Source organism: Platichthys flesus, chromosome 1, assembly GCF_949316205.1.
Source record: "Platichthys flesus chromosome 1, fPlaFle2.1, whole genome shotgun sequence".
In the NCBI taxonomy this organism is placed as follows: Eukaryota; Metazoa; Chordata; class Actinopteri; order Pleuronectiformes; family Pleuronectidae; genus Platichthys; species Platichthys flesus.
In genome coordinates this window covers 6,701,335-6,722,973 of record NC_084945.1, presented here as the reverse complement: position 1 = coordinate 6,722,973, position 21,639 = coordinate 6,701,335, and the positions used below count along the sequence as shown (strand labels likewise).

General features: G+C 42.8%; 1 protein-coding gene across 1 annotated transcript; it reads right to left on the bottom strand.

Annotated features, from left to right (window-relative positions):
- Positions 1-10,962: 10,962 nt before the first annotated feature.
- LOC133970530 (SHC-transforming protein 1-like) lies at positions 10,963-21,563 on the bottom strand. Its single transcript, XM_062407430.1, has 14 exons — positions 20,312-21,563; positions 20,107-20,190; positions 19,456-20,018; positions 17,119-17,189; positions 16,289-16,349; positions 16,103-16,222; positions 15,943-15,996; positions 13,777-13,828; positions 13,510-13,636; positions 12,771-12,960; positions 12,425-12,497; positions 12,050-12,137; positions 11,821-11,968; positions 10,963-11,744 (listed from the first exon to the last, which is right to left on the bottom strand). Exons 3-14 carry the CDS (start codon positions 20,014-20,016, stop codon positions 11,616-11,618), a joined length of 1,674 nt encoding a protein of 557 aa, XP_062263414.1. The 5' UTR covers positions 20,017-20,018; positions 20,107-20,190; positions 20,312-21,563; the 3' UTR covers positions 10,963-11,615.
- Positions 21,564-21,639: the final 76 nt, after the last annotated feature.

Sequence of the window (21,639 nt, the reverse complement as noted above, 5' to 3'; positions counted from 1 at the left end):
TTTCATAAGTTTCTCCCTTTTACTCGCCTTATAAATCCCACTGCTTGTCTGTCCGTGACCTTTCGTCTGACAGCTTAAACGCTCGCGCTCTCGTCCAACGGTTTGAAGACGTCTTCACCGTCACTTCGCCGAGTCCAAGCTCATCTTCCAGTTCGCTGCATCTTGAGGGATACTGGAAATATTTTCCTTTTATATGTTTTTGACCTCAATTTTGGAATTCATATTTCCCGATGACACACAACTTTACTGCGAAGATTCTAAGGGTCATTTATAGAACACACACATTAGTTGAAACCTGGTGTTATTAAGGTAAGAAATACATATTGCTGTTTTTTTTTTATTGTCTTTATCAAGCTCATCTGTTGCTCGGACATCATCTGTGTTATTCATTAATTCACATTACAAAAATCTCAGTTTATTTGCTGATGACACAATCCTTTAGTAATATGGTAAAAAGTAAGATACGACTGGGTTATTAAAACATGATTGTGTTGTGAACTGTTACTGTGATAATTCTCCATCATCATTATTCGTAGCAGCTGGACATTAAGTGTTACTTCCAGTATTATTTCTCCTCTGATTTGGTATAATTAATAATTTCTGTTACAGCCTGATAACGTTTGCTTCTTTCCTTAATATCTCTCCATCCATTAGCTCTGCTGCTCAGAGTGACTGGCAGGCTGGAGCCCATCCCATCTGATGTTGGGAGGGAGGAGGACTCCGTCATGCTGCTGATGCATAAAGACAAACAACCGTTCGGTCACCATAAAACTTAATCTGCATGTTTTTGTACCGTGGGAGGAAACCTTAACAAACCCAAACCCACACAGAAAGACCCTGCCCAAAAAGTCCATTCCCCTTCTTGTGCTCTCTTACATTATTATTATCTTGTCACTGAAATATTAACTGGAGTCATACGCAGTTGCTCCGAAATGATGGAAGTAAGATGTTCTCTGAAATGAGAATGTAAATTAGCCCTGAAACCGAATCTTCCTGTTGGACACGAACACCACTTACTGTAAATGGTGCGTGGGACGTTGGCAGAAGAGACAAAGATCCAGAAGAGGGTAAGAGGTTTCATGTGGATGAATCAGAGAGTGTGTGTGTGTGTGGGGGGGGGGGGGGAGGGCACTGTAGATTGGAGTGTGTTGTTATGACAGTGACACACTTTCTCCATGGTCAACCAAGGTGAGTGAGAGTGACTGAGATGACATTGTTAGAGGTCAGCGACAGATCAATGACTTTGACACCAAAAACCTCTTGGTGTTTGGCATCAGGTAAATTCACCCAAGTACTGAACTCATCAGGTTGGACAGTGTGAGGAAATATGATCAGTCGCTTACTTTCTGCGTGTTAGATGAACAGCAACCAAAAGCCAGTGCTTCAATACACATGGAGCATAGACTAGATAGACAACATGTCTCCAGTAGAGTGTAAATACCTGTCCCAAGCACGACAAGCCAGTTTCAGTTGGGTTTGGTCCTGTTGACTGGGGCATCTGTTTGATTTTAACTGCTGATACATGGGCCATAGTCGGGGGGAACATCTGGCATGGGCCGGGTTAGGACACCAAAACCAGAAAACCTGTCAGGCTCGCATAATCCCCCCTGTGGCTTAGTTGGGTATGATCAGAACACTGGGGCACTCTGGTTTCCACTTCCTCCTACAATCCAGAAAAGAAGCCAGAATACCCTGGATACGAACGGTGCCATCCTGCAAACTTGAAGCCAGGTTAGTAATCGGGGGATGAAGCTGTAATAGCGTGGTCTCGCTAATACATGAGCTCGACCAATCATGACTCAACTGTCTATCGATTATATAGTATCAAATAACTAATTAAAACCAATCTCGCCATCAGTTTGATTAGAACTACCTAAAATGACAGAAAGGATCTTTGAGTAAAGTTTTAATGATGTGCACTTTGACATTTTAGTCCATGTCCCGTTCCATCAACATTTGAACACTTGCACTACACTGTCACTTTTCTTTACTACTGTATTATCCTGCCTATAGTATATTCATATCTATATATTGTTATATATTTATCTTGCTTAAAGTTATTATATCATACAATACCTGTTAATACTGTACTACTTCAGATATATTACTTCTTGCTCATAGTTCTTTTATCATACAAAAGCTGTTAATACTGTACTATTTCCTTTTTTACTGCTCATAGTTCTTATATCATACAATACCTGTCAATACTGTATTATTCCATATATATTTGCTACTATACACATCTTATTTATTTACATTTCATATACGCACAATACTCTGCACTTTAACTCCTTTTTTTGCACTTCTGGTTAGACGCTTAACTGCATTTCGTTGTATAAGTACTTGTACTGTGCAATGACAATAAAGCTGAATCTAATCTAATCTAATCTAATCAACACTGAAGAAGGATTTATGACCTATGAGCCGCTTTGGGGTTCAGTCAGGTGGTCCATCCTCCAGTCTTTGATCCAGAGATACAGGAAATGTAGAAAAAAGACAAACTGCAGCGGGTCAATCCAACAGTTACTGTTATCAAAATGTTATCTTATAAACAAGGAAGGGAAATTAAACAGTATAAAAAACAAAGGCATTAGCTCATCTGCAGGTTTCATTAAAAGAACGGTTCCACATTTAGAGAAACGCGAACACATGGACAAGAAGATTGATATCACGCTCACATCTGTTCGTTAAATGTGAAGCCACAGCCAGAAACCATCTGGTGGCTGCAAGTTCATATTTACAGAAGAGACATCAAAGTGCTATCAGCGTTCTCCTCTCACTCAATAAACAATAAAGCAAATGTAACAGCATGGCCCCTAAATGATGAGCCATTCCCGTAATGATAGTATTTTTATTTTATGCAACATATTCCTGTACTCCGGAATCCAATACATCTGACAGCTGCAGAAACCACTACTTGAGTAAAGCATACCAATACATGTGTAATCACACACACACACACACACACACACACACACACACACACACACACACACACACACATACACACACACATTATTAGAGTGACGTCAGAGCCGAGCGGGAAAGTTTCTGGAGAAGCTTCCAGTCGTGGTTGTCATCAACCAGACGTGGAGAGGGAGAAAGCCGATGCCAAGCCGAGCGGGGTTGCCTCTCTGCTCTTCCTCGACACAGAGGTGGTGTCATTTACAGTAACACACCACCCCCTCACACCCCCCGGCACACCCACCCACCCCCCTCTGTGTCGCACCCCATCCTCTTCTCAGCTAATCTCCCCACTGCTAGTAACCGAGCGTGGGTTTCATTTTAGGGGAATGTTTACTCCTCAAGCCTGAAATGGCTGAGCTGGGATGCCTGAAATAGCACAACTGAACCCGAGGTTGGATAAACATTGTTCACAGTGTAGTCTGATTGTTTCTGTGGAGTATGTCAACAAAGTTGTGACATAACAACACAACTCAACCTCTCTAATGTACTTCTTTCTTGCTTGAATCTTCAGTGTGATGTCTTCTTTGTGGGTCTTTCTTCCAGCTCATTTCCATGTGGTTCATGTGTGTATCCCAGGGCAGCAGCTGATTGAGATTGTCTCTCACTGCGCCGTGAGCAGCAACTGTAGCGAGACTTTCTCACACTGTGTGTTGTCTTTGGCTCCAGCTTCCACGGTTCATTTCCTTTTGTCTTCTGCAGCACAACTGCTGCCAATATTCATGTGAAATATTTCAAGAAAATGAGCTGCAGCAGAAATGAGTCTCTCTCCCCCCTCCCCTTGCTCGCTCTTAAAGTGTGTGCATATGCTTGTGTGTGTGTGTGTGTGTGTGTGTGTGTGTGATAAGTTTACATGATTCTGGGGTTTGGCCTCCACTGTTTTTTTTGTTATGAGGATAATGTAATGATGGAATTATATCAACTGTTTGGGCTTGGCCGTGTATTATCACATATGGTCTCCTTCACTGAAACACACTACACATATACAGTGCACTGCTGCAGCAGGAGATCAGACAGAACCACAGAAGAACTCGGAGGAATCCCTTTCTTCCTCCAAATGGATCCTTTTCCTCCTGCGTACCTAGGCGCTGCATGAACTAATTTCCCTCAGATTGTTTATACAGTGGAGCAGAATAGAATCTTAAGGGTCATATTAAGCTGTAGCACTTCCTTTTCATGGTGAGGATGCTCCCTTTTAGGCCAAAAGGAGGAGGAGGAGGAGGAGGAGGAGGAGGAGGAGGAGGAGGAGCACAGGGTTGACAGTGTGAGTCATCTCCTGAGTGCCTTGAGTTTAAGAGCAGGTATACTCGCTGTGCCTCTGGCGTCACTCCCGATAAAGAGTGAGTGGACGTTGCATCAGAAGCCACCTCGCCCAGGATTAAAGAAAAGTAGTGAGAAAACCCATCACAGTCCGGATCTTGAATGTTCATCTTGTATATGAAGATGGACGCCGTGTCCCGACATCCTCCTACTACCCAGAAATGAAGCCACATTATTTTAGACAGAGGCAGATCGTTGGTCAGGCTGACACAGATTTCTGAAATCTGTAGATAGATGTGGAAATGTAGAGGCAACACTGCTTCTAGATATCAGAGAAGCTAGTTCATTTAACGCCTTAACAGAAAAGGTATAACATTCCTCTTTACCTCAGCCTTTAACTAGATCTTGCCTTTATAATTTTAAGTCTTTTCTTATCTTTAACAGTTGATTGAAATTTATAAAGCTTAGCTGTAGCTTCCTGCCGAGCGATGAATCTATGAAAAGGTCAAACTTGTGTGGAGAAAAGCAGGCGTCCATCAGCGTAACGAGATGCTGGTGTTCTTCTCTGATTAGACTAAGTCACTGTTCCCTTACTTCAGATATCTATATCATTACTTATACTATCAGATTCAAAGTAAATTAATATGTGAGTCATAATCAGACTCTTCTCTGTAACATGTAAACAGTAATCTGAAGAAAATACTCTGAGTAACTCATGTAAACGCCATAATCAAAATAATGTCTTATTCCGAAGAAGTTCAATAGTCAGACTGTTGTTGTCCATGTAAACAGTCTATGAAACCCATGATGAGGTTGTGACCTGTTAAAAAATGTCATATTTCAATTAACCCTGCGTATTAGATAATATATCATCATGCACGTGAATTTGATTCAACTGTATGACAATCTCTGGCTGTAGTTTTAATACATTATAAAATGTGCTTATTATTCTGGTCCACATCCTGTGTCTGAATATACTGAGTCTTATTCCAGGGTCTTTCCCCTGTGGGGCTGGCTGGATAGTATTTCTGGCCTGAGTCATCCATGCAGACTGGTCTAGCCACCCACTCCCCTCCACATGTGATTTATGCAGAGTCATTGTCCCCACACACAAATCGGACCATCTTAGGGATGGAAAACATTCCCTGTGGAGTTTTCTCCCGCCGGAGGTTTGCTGCCACCATCTGTATAAGAGACACTCAGCACAAATGTACAGAGCCATAAACACACTGCATGCAAATAGACAGTGTGTAATACAGGTCAATGTGATTCCTCTGTACGGCTTCATGTCTTTCTTGCGAATGCGAATCCCCCAAAATGATTAGAAACTGAGAGGTGGCTCTGTATGAAAAGTCAAGGCCCAGTGGAAGTCAATAGGATTCATCCTTTTGGAGCCATGGATGTCTATTAAAAATGATATTACAAAATGCAGTTGTTAAGAGCTTTCAGCCAAGACAAAGACTAAAGTGGTGGAACAACTGATCGACCAAACAACTCTGAGATGCTTATCTGAAGAAGAGAAAGAACAGATGATTCCATGAGGCAAAGTTTACTTATTATTTTAGTGTTTCATAGATAAATTAGAAACATTGCTCTGAGTTTTTTTTTAAAGATTTTTTATTTGACAACTGAAATCTAAGCAGTTTATCTTTGAGTCAACTGGTGGAATTCCCTGAAAGCACTCTTGAGATACCAAGTTCCGTAGACCCCAATGCTTTGTGAGGCCACTGTGTGACCTTGACCTTTGACACCTGACTTACAAAATCCATTTTTTTGGTTCCAAATTTGAAGACGTTCCCTCAAGTTGTTCCTCAGATGTTGCGTTCACAAGACCCAAAATGGGTACTTGTTTGTTTTTTGGTGTGGTCACAGTGACCAGGATCTCTGACGACCAAGTTTCAGTTCATCAGGTCAACAGTTCATCAGGTCATTTTCCAGTTGAGGTGAACATTTGTACCAAATTGAAGAAATTCCCTTAAGAGGGTCCTGAGATATCACTTCACAAAAGGGACAGACGGACCATGTGAATATATAATAAATCTGTCTGACGCTGGGGCAGAGGCTTAACAGTTGGGATAGTTAGGACGTTATTCTGCATCGTGTTGTGTGAGGTCAATTTGAACCCAGAGGAATCCGACGTCCACCGTAAAACTCCAATAAGACCAGTCCAAATGGTCTTCATGCATAAAAAGTACAGTATACACCGATCACAGATATGAAGCATATGAAGCAGCTGGTGTCTCCGAGTGCTCACAGAGATCAAACACATGATCTTCTGCAGCTTCTGAACGGTGTCATCAAAGTGGAAATTGTAGTCATGAGCAATTTTAATAAAGTGGTGAATAATCAAGGTGGTAAAAACAGTGTTTGAGGGGTTTGGTGAGCAGCTGAAAGAGGCTCAGGGTTTCCAGGACCACAAAGAGAAAGTCCAGCATGACAGCGATCCACTGAATCCTCCCTCCTGGTGTTTGCTCAGATCCAGGTTTTGATCTCGGCCTGGTCTTGAAATCCTGAGGAGACGTGTGAGCTGTTGGCCAAAGCATGAGGGAACGGCCGAGGAATGGAGAACGAGAGGAGACCAACACTGGAGGAGAAGTCGCCTTTTGATGTTGGCGAGCAGAAAGGTTTTGATTCGAGTCTCCCACATCTGTCTGCTGCTGCTGCCTCGTGCTAGAATCCTGGAATCCCCCACCCCCTGATCAACGGCGTGTCTCACACACACGCACACACACACACACACAGACACACGCACACGCACACACACACACACACACACACACATACACAGTCTTGCTTCCAATCCACTGACAGAGAGCATGAAAACAAACATTTTCAAGGAAGTTCTTCAGCCAAGTGGCAGATAAGCATGGCTGCTGCTAACTGAACATGAAACACACACACACACACACACACACACACACACATGCACACACACACACGGGTTCCTAAAGTCATACACTTGGAGCAGAAGCTAATGGCATGAACTGACACTGACCTAGTTTCCAAAGAGGCGATGATAAAGAGTGAGTGGAAAGACGAAGTTTTGGAAGAGGTAAAGAAACTCCAGGGTATGTTGTGCTTGAGTGTATTGTGCGAGCGTGTGTCTTTGTGTGTCTGTGTGTGTCTGTTTGTGTCTGTGTGTGTCTGTGTGTGTGTTTCCACAAAAAAAAGGCCTGCAAACAGCCAACAGTCCACGCACCCATCAGAGCTTCGGAGACAGGCCCTCTTGCTTAAGCTGGGGTAAAGGGCTGAGGCCTGAGAGCAGAGGGAGATAGAAGCTCAAGCTGAGGGGTGAGGCGATCACTGTGGGGGTTACACACACACACGCACACACACACACACACACACACACACACACACACTATTCTATTTCATCTATTCTGCCCAGGCTTCGGCACGGCATTCTCTACTTCAACAGAAAGCCTTGGCTCCCTGCTCGCTGCAGCAGGCCCTCGCTGGTTCCTGACTTGTGGAAACAGGAAACAGAACCAGGGACAAAAAGCACTCTGGTCTTTTTGTGTCTGTGCATTTGTTTGCCAATCGAACTTGAGTCACACGAGCAACTCCTCCCGTGCGCCGTCTCTGGAGGAACATACGTGTAGATGTTGGCATGTCGGTAACTGCTGCAACACGGCTCAGTCAGTGGCCAAGCCTTGCTTTGTTTCCTCCCAGATCTGAACTCTGTGTGACTCTGATAACATTGAAAAACGAAGGACAATTTCATGCTCTTGCTCTCTGGGAGCTTTTTGAGACTTTAATTGTTCCATTAGGGCCGTCAGGGTCTGGGACTGCTCTGTCATACGTGCAATTTGTCTGTGCATGTACAGTACGTGTGTGTGTGTGTGTGTGTGTGTGTGTGTGTGTTTAAAGTGAATGCCCTTGGGCTCATCAGCACTCAAGTTTATGCCGTAAAGGAATTCAAAGAGTTAAGGCTTTTTAATTTTTTGGATCTGGACCAAAGCCCCAGAACCTGAGGATTAGAGTGAATGTTTATGATTTCCTGTTTCAGGGGTTGTCATGTCACAGGCTGGGCTTGAAGAATGCACACACACGCACCACCAAACGCTTCCACCCAACACGTGGATGCATGAATTAAGTATCTGCTGTAGTTTTAGCGCCAGACTTTTAATTATCTCGAGACTTTGACAGTTCACCCCCTGAACAGTTAAAATCTCTAAATTGTTTTATTGTGAAGGGGTTTGGGGGAACTTGTGTGTAAAGCTGTTTTGTTAGACTTGACCAGTGATCCAGTTTTATTTGGGTCATCATTGAAAACAGTGTCCAGCTGGATACAGTTGTGTTTTCGGTGGTTCGAGATGTTAAACGTAATGCCGCGAGTAATTATTGTTCATTATTAATGCTGCAAAGTTTGTTGGTTCATTTTTTCAGCAAAGTTACACAAAAACTGCTGAACAGATTTACACAGAACTCAAGGTCAAGGGTCAAGGAAGAATCATGACATTAAGGAGCGAGTACATTTTGTTGCAGTTACAAATAAAAATGGATGTAACAAATTTAAATGTGTAGGCATTTTTCAGCCACTGTATTGTAAACTATAGGGTGAGAAACCGTTATCTGTGTGTAGCAGGGATAACGTCATTCAGGATTAATTAATTAATTTGAGAAATCTCTAAAACGGCTGCTGGTTGGAAAGTTGCACAAACTGAAAACAAGATATTTAAAACTTGTAGAAGAGTTAATGTCACATTTACTGTCAATGTTGAAACTAATGTCAGATTCAAACCTTAATGTTTGTTAAATGTTAAATTATTGTTATGTTATATTATATTTGTTATGTTAAATTATTTTTTATCTGTTGTAAATTGTCATTTTTTAAAAAACATTTTGAAGATATAATGGACTGCTGCTCTCCTTTAATTTGTATCGGCGCCCCATAAATATCTACATCACAATATTCCTCAAAATCAAATTGGAGCATTCAGATTCCAGAGTTTCATCTGGTTGTAGTTATTATTGTGTCCACTATGGACATACAGTTCAGGTACTCAGCAAATATTATCACCATAATAGAGTAAACCACAATAGTCAATATCACTTTGAATCTGGTAGTTACAAAGGACTTCAAATTAATTGCATGTTCAGGCCCTAACTCACATTAAACCAGAAGAAACTTGCCTTTTATGCTGAATAACGAAGGCTACCCGACCAGTGAGGAGCAGAATCTCTCAAATATTGACCCAGTTCATGCTCCTCCCATAACCCAGCGGCTGCCAGACGCTGCTCACACATTAATGATCGGGTCAGAGGTCAAACGGTGAGCTCACAGGTTTGACAGCATGTGATCATCAGCAGGCCTCACAAATGTGCAAGAATGGCATCACACACTAGGTCATTGTTGTTCTTGGTGAGTTGTTCCGGGCGAGGTCTCTGTGACTCAGAGGAAATCCAGAGGGACGGAACCGAAGCGAGAAAAGAACTTTGCAGGGCTGAAAAAAAAAAATGGCTTCATTTCACAGCTATGAACGCTTTCATCTTAGTAGATGATGGTTTTATCAGATTTTTAAGTCGGGGGGGAGAAACACTTTCACTCTGTTTGTTTACAGACGCAATCAGATAAGAGTGTGTAGGAAAGTGCAGAGATAACATTTGAAGTGTGTTCGTTTCCTGCTCGTTGTCACATGACGGAGAAGCCTGCTCTCTGACACCCAGCAGCTCGTTCTGTGCTCACATCTGACACAATCATCTGAACAGAGAGGCTCCGGGTGGTGGTGTTCCTTCAGTGTCCCTCTCTGAGTTTATCTCTCTCTGTGTCAGAGCTGCTTCTCTGCACATCAGCTGCCAGTGGTTCCCTGATCTCAGCTCAACGAGCCGAGCCGAGGGTGATTAATGTGGGCGAGACCCTCCGAGCCGCTCTCAGAGGATGACGAGGGCCACAGCCCGAAAAACAGTCCAGCGCATACCTTCAGCACGCAGTCATCGTTTACTCCAGAGAAATGTGCAAGTGAGGGGCTGCTGAAAACTGAGGGGGAAGTGTGGCAGGAATTATTATCCTACATTATATTTATCAATCATTTTTACTGCTCTTTCAATAACCATGGACATGAAGGATGTCACTGTGGCATAAATCAATGGTTTGATCTTATATGTATTGGCCATGTTGCAACATAGAAAAACATGTTACATGTAAGATTTATGAGAAATTCAAAAGCCACATAAACAAATGGAGAATTTCAGAAGATGAGCTAATGAGTGTTTGACCAATCAAGAGACGGTACGGTAAGCTCTTGTGTAGACGGACAGCACCATCTTGTGGTGTGAAGAGTCATGGCAGCTGAGAAAGTTAAATACAAAAGAACTTAGAACTGTGAATGACTAATAATAACTATATATTTAGGTCATTTGTCAAAAATCCAAAGATATTTAGTTTCAAATCAATCTGAAACCTCCTTTAACACGAGATGGTGTAAAGTGGTTTGTCCTCAAATTACATTTTCAAATAAATAAGACAAGTTACACTTTTATGTCTCAGCTGAACGTGCAACTAAAACATTGACTCACTAAAAACTGAAGTGTTAATGTAGTTTTGATGAAATTTGACTCTTCTTCCCATTAGCTGATTTAGTTTATTCTACTGACTGGAAGATTGACCAATACTAACAATATGTCAGTCCCCTGAGTTGTTTTGTGTCATTTCATACGTGTGTCTATCTGAACTCTACTTAGTTCCACTGTCCACGTGTGAGAAGAGACAAGAGAGAAATATCAGATATTCTGAAACAGAACTAAAGATGTATTTGACAACAATGAATGGGGAACAAAAACGTTATTATTTGATATTTACCAGCTTATCTGAGACAAGAGTGCAATTCTGCGGCTGGTTACTGAGAGTATTTGAATTCCATATTAAGAACAAAACAGGAAAGTGAAATGAAAAGTGATTTTCAAGTAAAAAAAAAAGGCAGGAACACGGAAGAATAACAAATCAAAACTTTAAAACAAACAACGAATGAAAGATGAACTGAGCATGTACAGAGAGGGAATCTGAACGCCTGCCAACATTCTGCTCACTTCCTCCCGATACCAGTGATTGTGCTTGGACTTTGAGTAAACACCAACAGATTCATCCTGAGTCAGAGAGAGGAGGCTCTGCAGGCCGGCAGCTGCTCTCCACCCAGGGAGAGGCACACGTTTACTCACATGTCAGGAGCTATTCACTGAACATATACAACACATGTGGATTCATGGCCAAATAATACAAATACTGTGGAAAGTGCTGGATGTTCACATGTTGAATTGTCAAGGAGCTAAAAGTGTTTAAAGGATTTAGTTGTTTTTTTGGTACATTGTTCCTCATCTCACACAAGTGCAGAGACCCTCCGGCGCTGAAGGCTAATGTCTGCACGTGTGACTACGAAGCTGATGAATGTGCATCAGTGTCTTTGCAGGATCGGCTGCTTCAGCAGCAGCTCGCTGCTCCCAGACACGATGGGCGTCTGGTTCTCCATGTGGAACCGCACCAGGTGACCGACACTCAGAAACACCTGATCACGGGTCCGCACCTGCTCGCACAGAAAGGACAGAGCGTTAGCCAGCTGCCGGTCTGTCGTCCTCCTGCGGTCGAACTCGCACCTTTACCTTTCCATGGGGGTCGATCAGCAGCAGGTGCCGCACGGTGGCTCCCTCCAAGCCGCTGAGCACGTACTGACCAGACGCAGAGCTGCTCTCTCTGACCAGGAAGTCCCCACTGCAGGTGAGGAGGGACTCGGCCTGCTTTCGTCCCAGCCTGGGAGGAAGGACACAGTGTTACTGGGAGCAGATGAGGGAGAGACAAACCAGCAGATACGTTCATATGGGTTATTCATACCTGCCATGGAACCAGCCTTCCTCCTGGATCAGGTCCTGGATCAGTGACTCAGGGAGAGGAGAGCCCTGTCCACTGACCTCACATCCCACTGGGGTTCATGGAGACACAGGAAGTTAGTCGCACCACCCAGGTTTATTTTACTATATCTTTAACTACAACGTCCCTCACGTCCCTGAAGAGCAATACATTTTTCCCTGGCAGATTGTTGAAAATGTTGAAAAAAGTCAGATCTCACAATGTTAAAGAAAGTTATTCAGAAAAAATCCCTGGATCTGCACCAAACTTAGATTAGAATAAATAATATTCCATATTTTAAGAATATTTTGTGGGCAGTTAGCGTCTTTTTCTCAAAAGGATGGAATTGATGATTTTCACCTCTAGTTGGAGCTGGAGTCTCTTCTGTGATGGAGCAGTTCTCGTACAGTGAAACAGGCCGAGGCAAACAGACCTGCAACAGCACGAGATGAGTCAGACACACAAGACACAGATCTTCCCGATTGTGTGTGTATGTGTGTGTGTGTGTGTGTGTGTGTGTGAAAATGTATGTTAGGATGTAATTTACAAGGCGATTGGGGGGGTTACACCTCCTGTACAACACCCCAATAGTCACACTGTCACACTGAATGAAACATATCGTCTGTTATAAATAAAGTGGTTATGACAGAGTGGTTGGTTTTTCTCGATTGAAATGAATTAGCAGCAGCAACAATCTTTTAAACACCTCTTGAATGTCAGGATCTTGATTGCTCTCCTCCCTTGTGATGCGCAGGTCCTCTAGCCCACCAGGAGGGGGCGTCTTTCCCGGGATCACATTGTAATAGTCACAGTGCTCATGGGCTTCACCTTCCTGTTTGACCTCCTGCTCTGTTGTTGTCTCCTCTGTCCAATCGTTACCGACTCTCACTGCTGACCTGCAACCAGCGAGGCACAGGATGTTAACCTCACACAAATACGCAGGCACACAGACACACACATGTACAGCAACACATGACATATAAATTGATAATTGTCATTATTGATCAGTTAATCAATGAATCGTTTTGGCTGTGAAATCTATTGTGAAAATCTATTTCTCAAAGCCCAAACTAACATATTCAAACTGTTTCTTTTGTCCAACTGAGGACCAAAATCAAAACCATGACTTCTTTACTGAATATTTACTTACACACTTATACACCCACATTGTTAAGCGTTTGAAAAATGCCTCAAACAACAGACTATCCAAATAATTCAATTCTCAACAAATGAACTAATCAAACTCCTTTTCAGTTGTAGAGAAATATAAGAAAGTCTGGATCAAACTCTAGAAGTTCAACATTTACTATGATAAAAGCAGGTGTTTGGTGAGGCATTACTAAACTGCCCTCTGATCAGATGGGTGAAATATGCAGTGTTTTAAATGTGTGTTAGTTTATTGCGTCACATTAGTTAGATTCAGCGATAGTGCACAGAGGGACGACCTGGGATCAGTGCAGAGGAGCGACGGTGTGTGGTGGAGGAGCTGGTGGAAACGATTCTCAAAGGCCTGACCGATGCTGTTGATGAGCTCACAGGCCCGACCCTGAGGACACTCCAGGATGTGACACGCTGACACCGACAGAGAGAGAGAGAGAGAGAGAGAGAGAGAGAGAGAGAGATAACGTGTCAGCATATTTGCATTTACACGACAAAATCAGTCAAATCATCCTAATGATAAAATTAGAGAGGAGCACCAAGCTGTTACCTACCTCTCTGATTGGTGAGGTCTTTGGCAACGTAAGCGATGTAATCGACCACGTCCTGTAAAGAAGATGACAACAAATAATAATTAAAACCCGGTTGAACAGTAAATAAGAATCATAAAGTCAGAAAAGCTACAGGTCACTACCACAGACTGTAAATAAAGAAGGAAGACGTTTCTCCCTCTATTCAGAGATGAACCCATGATGAAGTTTGTATTCATGGGAGTAATATACAGAATCATATCTGCTCATAGAAACAGACAGTGTGTCCACATAAAGTTTTTATGGGGAGTGTTATGTGCAACTACTCATAGAGACAAGAGACAAAAAATAAAAAACACTTACATCTGCATTCTTGCCGAGAGTTAGATGTAAAGAATAAAATCTTTCCTCCTCACACTATCCCGAATAAATGTGGTGATCTATGACCTATACTGCAGCCAGCCACCAGGTGGTGATTATGACGCTTTGGCTTCACTTTTCAGGAGCTGTCATGCCGTCCATCTTTATTCACAGTAACACCAGTTTAAAAACTTTGAATATTTCCTATCTTAAATGGCGCTGGGGGTGTTTTTTGATCTTTGATCCCTTTAATCAAACTTTTCATTTTTTAAAGAATTAATCCATTGTTGTTTTTGTGTGTGTCGGTGATAAAAAACCTCCCCTCTGTGTTGTTGTGCAGTTCAGTTTACAACCTGCACATGTCAAGGGCTTAAGCATCTGTAATCAGCCGCTCCATTCATAATTTTATCTGAAAACCAAAGCAGACCTTTTCCGTGACTGGTGATTCGTGTGTAATCACTGTTTAATGGTTCCCTGACACAAGGGCCAACTCAGCTGTTTCACCACAAAGCCTCGGTGGCAGATTGATTTTAATTCCCTCGCTATCTTCCACGCGTCCGATACGACTCGGCGAGGCTTAGAGCACACGACAAGATTATTTCAGCTAATTAATTAAACAGTGAGGCATAATCCCGTCCAGAGCTCTCGCCAGTGTTGTTCCCCCCAGTGGAGAAACTACCGTCACGCTCTCCCTCTAATCTTTGGCCATTGCGACCTCATGGTATCCAAACTGTTTATTAATCAGGGTCTGACCCAGACAGCGGCTAATAACTGACACTTCCTGTCAGCTGCACTGACATTAACAGAGCTGCATTGATTTTCCATTTTTTTTCCCTATAGAGTGTGTGTATTCATTCATGAGGGAGAAAAACCAAAGTCCTGTCATATGGAATTAATGTGGGCCCGGAGGGAGCAGGCAGGACAGTAGAGTTATTAGTGTGAAGCAGTCGGGACGAGGTGTGAAGCTCATGAAAGCTCCTGCAGGCTCGGACAGTCGCATCAGAGCACAAGAGAGGATTTCTGGATTTGATGCTCGTGTATTTGTCAAATGCTCTGAAGAGACAACTTAAGAATAGAGCAGATATTTACTGAGTATTAAAAATATATAAGACACAAATATCAAGTGACTCGTTAGAGCTTTCCTCAACTCAAGTCCTCATAAGACTAGTAATACATATGATTTTCTTTGCAAATATCTAATTTTTGAAACATAACAACTATTTATATACATATATAGGTCTATTATATATATTTATAACATGCAGTAGTTGGAAGAATGTGTATGAACAAATTTGAGAGTGAAACTGGGAAAACGGTTGTTTGCAGAGTTTGTTATGTTCAGACAATGTTTCCTTCCACCCCCATAAATACAATAAAAGAAAAACATATTATCAAATTTATAAACAAAATTCAAAAGTACATAATAACTATTCTGCTATTATTATTCATCATTAAGGCAGATGTCTCTTACAGTTATTTTTAAACAGAACAGAGCATGTCTGCATCTGTTCCCTTCTTCACATCTGAGGCTCTTTTAACTTAAGAATGTTTTTTTTTTTTTTAGATCAAAAACTCTTCTTCTCTTAAGTTTGCAATCAGGACTCAAATCTTCCACTTAAGTCAAATATTTCCTTTTTAGTTGCTCAGATAAAAATAGACTCCGATCTTCCAGAAAGCTTAAAAAGATCAAGAGGCAGGAAATACAAATAAATACTTAACAAATGGCAGCAAACCAAGTCATAATCAAACACAATTCAATTATGTGTGTCTGTCTGTGTGTGTGTGTGTGTTCCCATGTTTAACATATGACATGTGAGGATAAGAACATACTGGTTCTCCTCCCGAGGCAAATGAAATGGCCTGCATGGGGTGGTGGGCGATCTTCTGAGGAAGAGAAGAAAGGAAGAAGAAGAAAACAGGGTTGGTTTTCAATACGTCAACACTTCTGACGCTCAGCAGCTAGAATTCGGTTTGTGTGTGGAGCTGTCACCTGTGAGGAGGAGGCGGTGATCAGAGTCACACTGTCTGTGGAGACGGTGACGATGATCCTGCGCCCGGAAAACTGCAGGTTCATCTGACCAAGAACAGCCGACGCCCCCTTGTACACCGCCTGATGAGGACAAAAATCACTGTTACTCAGTGTGTCTGTGTGTGTGTATGCGTGCGTGTGTCATACCCTTTTAGTTTTCACTGCTGTCTTGGCTGACGTCCTCTCGCACAGTCTGCTAATCGCCTCTCTGCACACACATACATTTTCAGATTTCATTTTCATATATTCTATCAATCAAACATTAACCTTTTCTTCATATTTGATCGAATTCATAATAAGTTTGTTTTCTATGTTTTAAACCTCAGTGTCTAGTCCTATTTGGAGCTGGTCTCTTTTTGAGAAGTCTGTAAAATTGAGTGTTTTCCTGCTTAGATAAATAAGTAATATACAAAAAAAAGAGCCAGATTACAGCAAGAAATTGTAATAGAGAAAAAAACGATGGAGTAAAAAAATCTGACTGAACATATTCCCAGTTCTGTGGCTTGGGTCAGAGGTCAAAAGATACATCACACAGAGAACCAACATCCCACCACAGAACTAGACAGGAAGTGCTTTTCTTCTCAGTGAAAACAAAGTGACCCAGAGATCCTGAGACTTTGGAAGATCATTAGGGGGAATTTCATCTAATTAGATTTTCTACCCCATCGTCAAGGAAAGTTGCTGTGAACAGAAGTTGCTCTGTATGATGATGATGGGGAGAAACCCGTGCTCGTGAAATGTTATACATTTAATTTAATTTTCCCTTTTGAAATAGTTTTTTTAAAGAAGCTCCACATGTCTTGATAAATACATATTGATTTAATGTAGTCAGTCAGATTCAAGCAGATGTTTGTCTCCTCTTCCGTTCATCAGCAACTTATTCATGCACGGTTTTATTCTAATGTCATAATCTCATGTGTAGAGTATATATATTTAAGTATATTTTCATATTGTGTGGTGGTGGAGGGACATCCTACCGTGTCACTCTCATTCTGGTATCAAAGTCGAGGTTCCTCATGGACTGGGTTACCTCCACACTGCCCATGTACTTGAAAACACAAACCAAACATCAGTTATTCAGATGTAATGTGATTCATGTAGAAACAGTCCTGATAAGAGTCTTAAGTGATCTCAGACAGAAAGCAGATTTACATTAGGCACCGCTTCCGTCCTGCTCCGTCCCCACGGGACTGAGAGATAAATCTGACAGCCTCAGAGAGAATTAACAGAAGAGAAAAGAGAAACAAGGAAAGTGTAGCAGACATGACATATCCTCTTCTCTTTTTTTATTCTGCAGTCTGCAGTTTTGATTTACCTCCAAATAAACACAATAAAAACTCTCTTCACGCTTCTAAAAGTCACGTTGATGTGGAGAAGAAAAATGACTCTATAGTAAAGTTGAAGAGTTCATGACCCATTTAGATTACACATGCAACAGATTTAACATTTAGACTTCAAGCGATAAAAAAAACCAAAAGGTCTGGAAAACTCATTGCACTGTTGGTTTCCACTCCCAGTTCCTACTGGGAGAGAAAAACAATCTCAAGAGAGGATCACGATACAAAGGTTGGAAAGTCGATGATTTATTGTGGAATAATTTGTAGCATTTAATGTTGCAGACTAAATGTTATATAAACCTTTCACTTTTTTCTGTGATCTATTAGCCTCTATGCAGATGACAGTTAACTGTATATCGAACATTTTCTGAATAAAAATTTCTTTCATGATTTCATTCTATCATTGGCTGTAGTAGCCAAGAAGTCATTAAAAAATACTCTTCCTTTAGTCAAAGAGTCTAAAGCGATGCTAGGGACTCTGAGTGAGAACTCAATATGATCATCAGTGTGCTCCAAAGCTATGCTAGCATTCCTAGCAGCCCACTTACATGCAGGAAATGCCAGGGCTAGCATGTTGAAGTTTAGCAGGTGTGATGTTCATCATCTTACCCTTTTTCACCGGTCATAATAAACCTACTAACACCAGCTAACATCTGGCTTTTTGTTTTTCTAAGGGAATGGATTAAATTCGGGGGTCAATTGATTCATTCGATTTTCAGGTTGTACGTCAAAGAGGCTAGATGACAAATAAAGGCAAGAGTTGTTACAATTTTTTATGAGGAAGGTAACTGTTTATCGGATTCCATGGTACCATTAATAGTTTACACTTTAAACTAACACTTTATCTCCACTCCCATTTTTCACTAGGAAAAAGTCAAAGATCCAATTTTGTCTAGAAATTTGTCAAACTCTGTGAGAGTGAGCACTTCATCTCTGCTAAAATAATCCAGGCCTAGATATTTCACAGAATAAGAAAACTTTGATCGGGAGATCAGCAAATTAATAAAGGATAAAGAAAAATGTCTACCTCTAGTTAGCGCTAGCAGAGAAGTCAGGAGATCAGAGTCAAAGAGTCGACTGACCAATCCTGCAATACTAAAGTTTCTTAATGGTTTTGGAACCTTCTTCTTATATTCTTGCCTTAGGTCAAAGAACCCTGGAGTTAATTATATGCTGACACGCTTTGCTAATAAAGAGTTGAGGCGGCTGGAGGAGCTGTTAACACAACCAGGCATCATTTAGGCCATGTGCTCCGACACGCTTGGCCAGTCACATGTCTGGCTTCGGCAGACCCCACAGGCTGGAGGCAGGATGAGTAAGTCCATTGATGGAGACCAGACTTAAATCAATACATGTGTGTGTCGGTGGAGGGGCTGTGCAGGAGAGTGGTGTGTGTGTGTGTGTATGTGCGCTTGTTTGCAGAGGACAACCAGACAGTCCGTTCTCATTTCCATCAGTGGTCAGCTCGCACGGCCCCCGCTCCTGATCACCCATGCGAACACACCTCCGGTTCTAGGAGGGTACGGGCTCCAGCGATACCGGATACACACACACACACACACACACACACACACACACACACACACGCATGCACTCAAATACACACACGCAAGCAAAGCTGATGTAGAGAGGAGCAGAGAGCCAGGATGAGTCACTACTGCCTACACAGGAAGCTCCGTCTGAGGGGGGGGGGGGGGGTGTACGAAAAGGAGTGCGATAGTGTGAATAGAGCACAGGGAGAGTGTGTGCGTGAGTGTGCGTGTGTGCTTGTGTGCGTTGCCACTGGTAATACTGTGTCTCAACTCTCTGCTGGGACCCTGGATACGACATGAGCTGCACTTTCTTTTCATTTGTGAAGTGACGAAGCTTTGCACTGACACACGCTCGACATCTTTTTACATTCACAAGTGAAAAACTCAAGATTAGTCAGGGAAGGTAAACTCCTGTGTCCCGTGTACTGGTGAGCATGATGGGTACCTTGATGTTATGATGCACTGCTCTGTTTGCCGTCCGCACCGCTGTACATTCATCCGCTGCAGAGGAGGTCTTCACACAGCACGGACCACCTCTGTGCTCTGGGCAGGGAGGACAGCCGGGGGTCCAGGGGAGGCTGGCCATCCGGTGCAGGGTGATGGGTCTTTTTGTGCAGAGCAGGGCTAAGTGACCCCGGCTTTGGCCACTGGTAAACGGCACATGAAGGGGGGGTTGGCTACAAAGTCTCTGCTCGGGTGCTGATCCCCATTGTGTCCCCGAACAGGGTCTGTCAGCGTGTCCGTCAACGCTTCTGTCCCCTGCTGCGGTCCTCTGTCCCCTCAGGCCAGACAGAGGGAAGGGACTCTGCAGCCGGATGTTGGCCACTCGAGGGATGAAGTCCCTCAGGGTGGACAGCCCATGGTTTGGGGGTGCCCCGGGGTCCAGTTGGGCAAAATCAGAGTCCAAGGGGAGTTCCCTCTTCAGGGGCGGCATCCTTTGGGGCCGATCCTCTGGAGATGTGACGGAGTCGCTGCGCAGACGACTGTATTTGGTGCGCTTGAGCATGCCTGCGGGGGGGTGAAAGTGTCACAATCAAATTGAAATAGCTGCAAAAGAGATGAGCTCCCTGTGATGAGTCCCGACTGGGAAGTGTACCTGGGTATGGTTTGCTGTCTCATAATCAGGTAACTGGACCGACGAGAGCACTGGGAAGTGAAAGAGAAGAAAAACCAAAAACCCCTGCCAGGAATTAGACGACACAGTGTGGTTAGGTTTGACTGGACCCGGCAGATACAAGAAGAAACGAGAAATCAGCTGATCACTGGGAGATTATCTGGCGTGCTGTGGGATCCCTACTCACCAGCGTGGGACTGTGGATGTCCTGTGCAGTCTGAGGTCCAGTCGGCTCCCCTCTACAGTCCCATCTCATTCAGCCTCTCCGTCAGGCTTCCAGCTCGGCTTCACCTCCACATCTGCTCGCCTCCTCTCTCCCTCTGAGGCTCGGCACAGAACTGTGCAGCTTTTGTGAATGAACTTTCTCTCCTTTTTTTTTTTTTATGAATGAGAGGCTCTTGCTCACTTCCTCTGTCTCTCCGTGAGGGTGCATGCGGTTGAATGTGTGAATGGAGCGGAGGGGAGATTGACAGACGGCCCCTAACTCTCTCTCCCCCTCCCTCACCCACACACGGCCCTCCAATCACAGGCGGGTAGGGTGACTCATGCTGTACACACATACACACATGCACACACACTCTTAATACAGTGAACTAGAGCCAATAGAGTACATGAGCGCTCTAATCCTCTCTTCTAACATCACTTGCACCTCAGAGATGCTGTTGAAGTGGGTTATTAATACATTACTAGCTTGGCTTTAACCTCAAAATGGTGTTTCCTGTTAATTTCGGGGGGGGTGTAGTGATTGTAGGAGCAGCTTAGATTGACTTGACCTGACAGTAGGAGTGTGAACCTAACGCATGTGATATTCAAATGAGCTGAAAGAACACAAGAGGAAGGGATTTAACTGAGACATTTGCATTTCCGTGTGATTTATAGGCTCAAAATAACCGACGCCGAGCAAAGCGTTTCACATCCTGCACTTATTCTTGATTAAAATATTATCTACCGTCCAAAAAAAGGAGGGAGGGTAAACCGGAAGATACAGTCTTCACAAATATGCTATAACTCAGCATAAATAATTATTTCTGATGTCTGGACTTTTCTCCAAAACAACGTGATTACTGGTAACTAGACGTAAATGAGACAGAAAGATGTGAGTGCATTAAGATTCTGGGCAGAGGAGCTTTGTCACTTCCTTGTGGTCATTCAGTGAAACTGCAATCTGGGCCTGAAATAATTCACTTTTGGATTAATTCATTTAAAGGCTGATTTCTCCATTAAGCAGTGTTACCTCCGCCACGGAGGTTGTGTTTTCCTCTATGTTTGTTTGTTTACAGGACTACTCAAAGTCTATTGAACAGATTGACACAACATTTGGTAGTAAAATGCAGTTTGGGTCAGGGAAGAAGCCTGTATATTTTGGTGAGGATCCAGAAAAGGAGTCAGATCTAGATGCTTTTGTAAATTTTGTTTTGTTGACGTTTTCACCTTATTTTATGATAATTCATGGATCTCGAGGTAAAAGCTGGACTGGTTTTAAAGGGGACTGTTGGGCGCTTTACTGAGTACCAT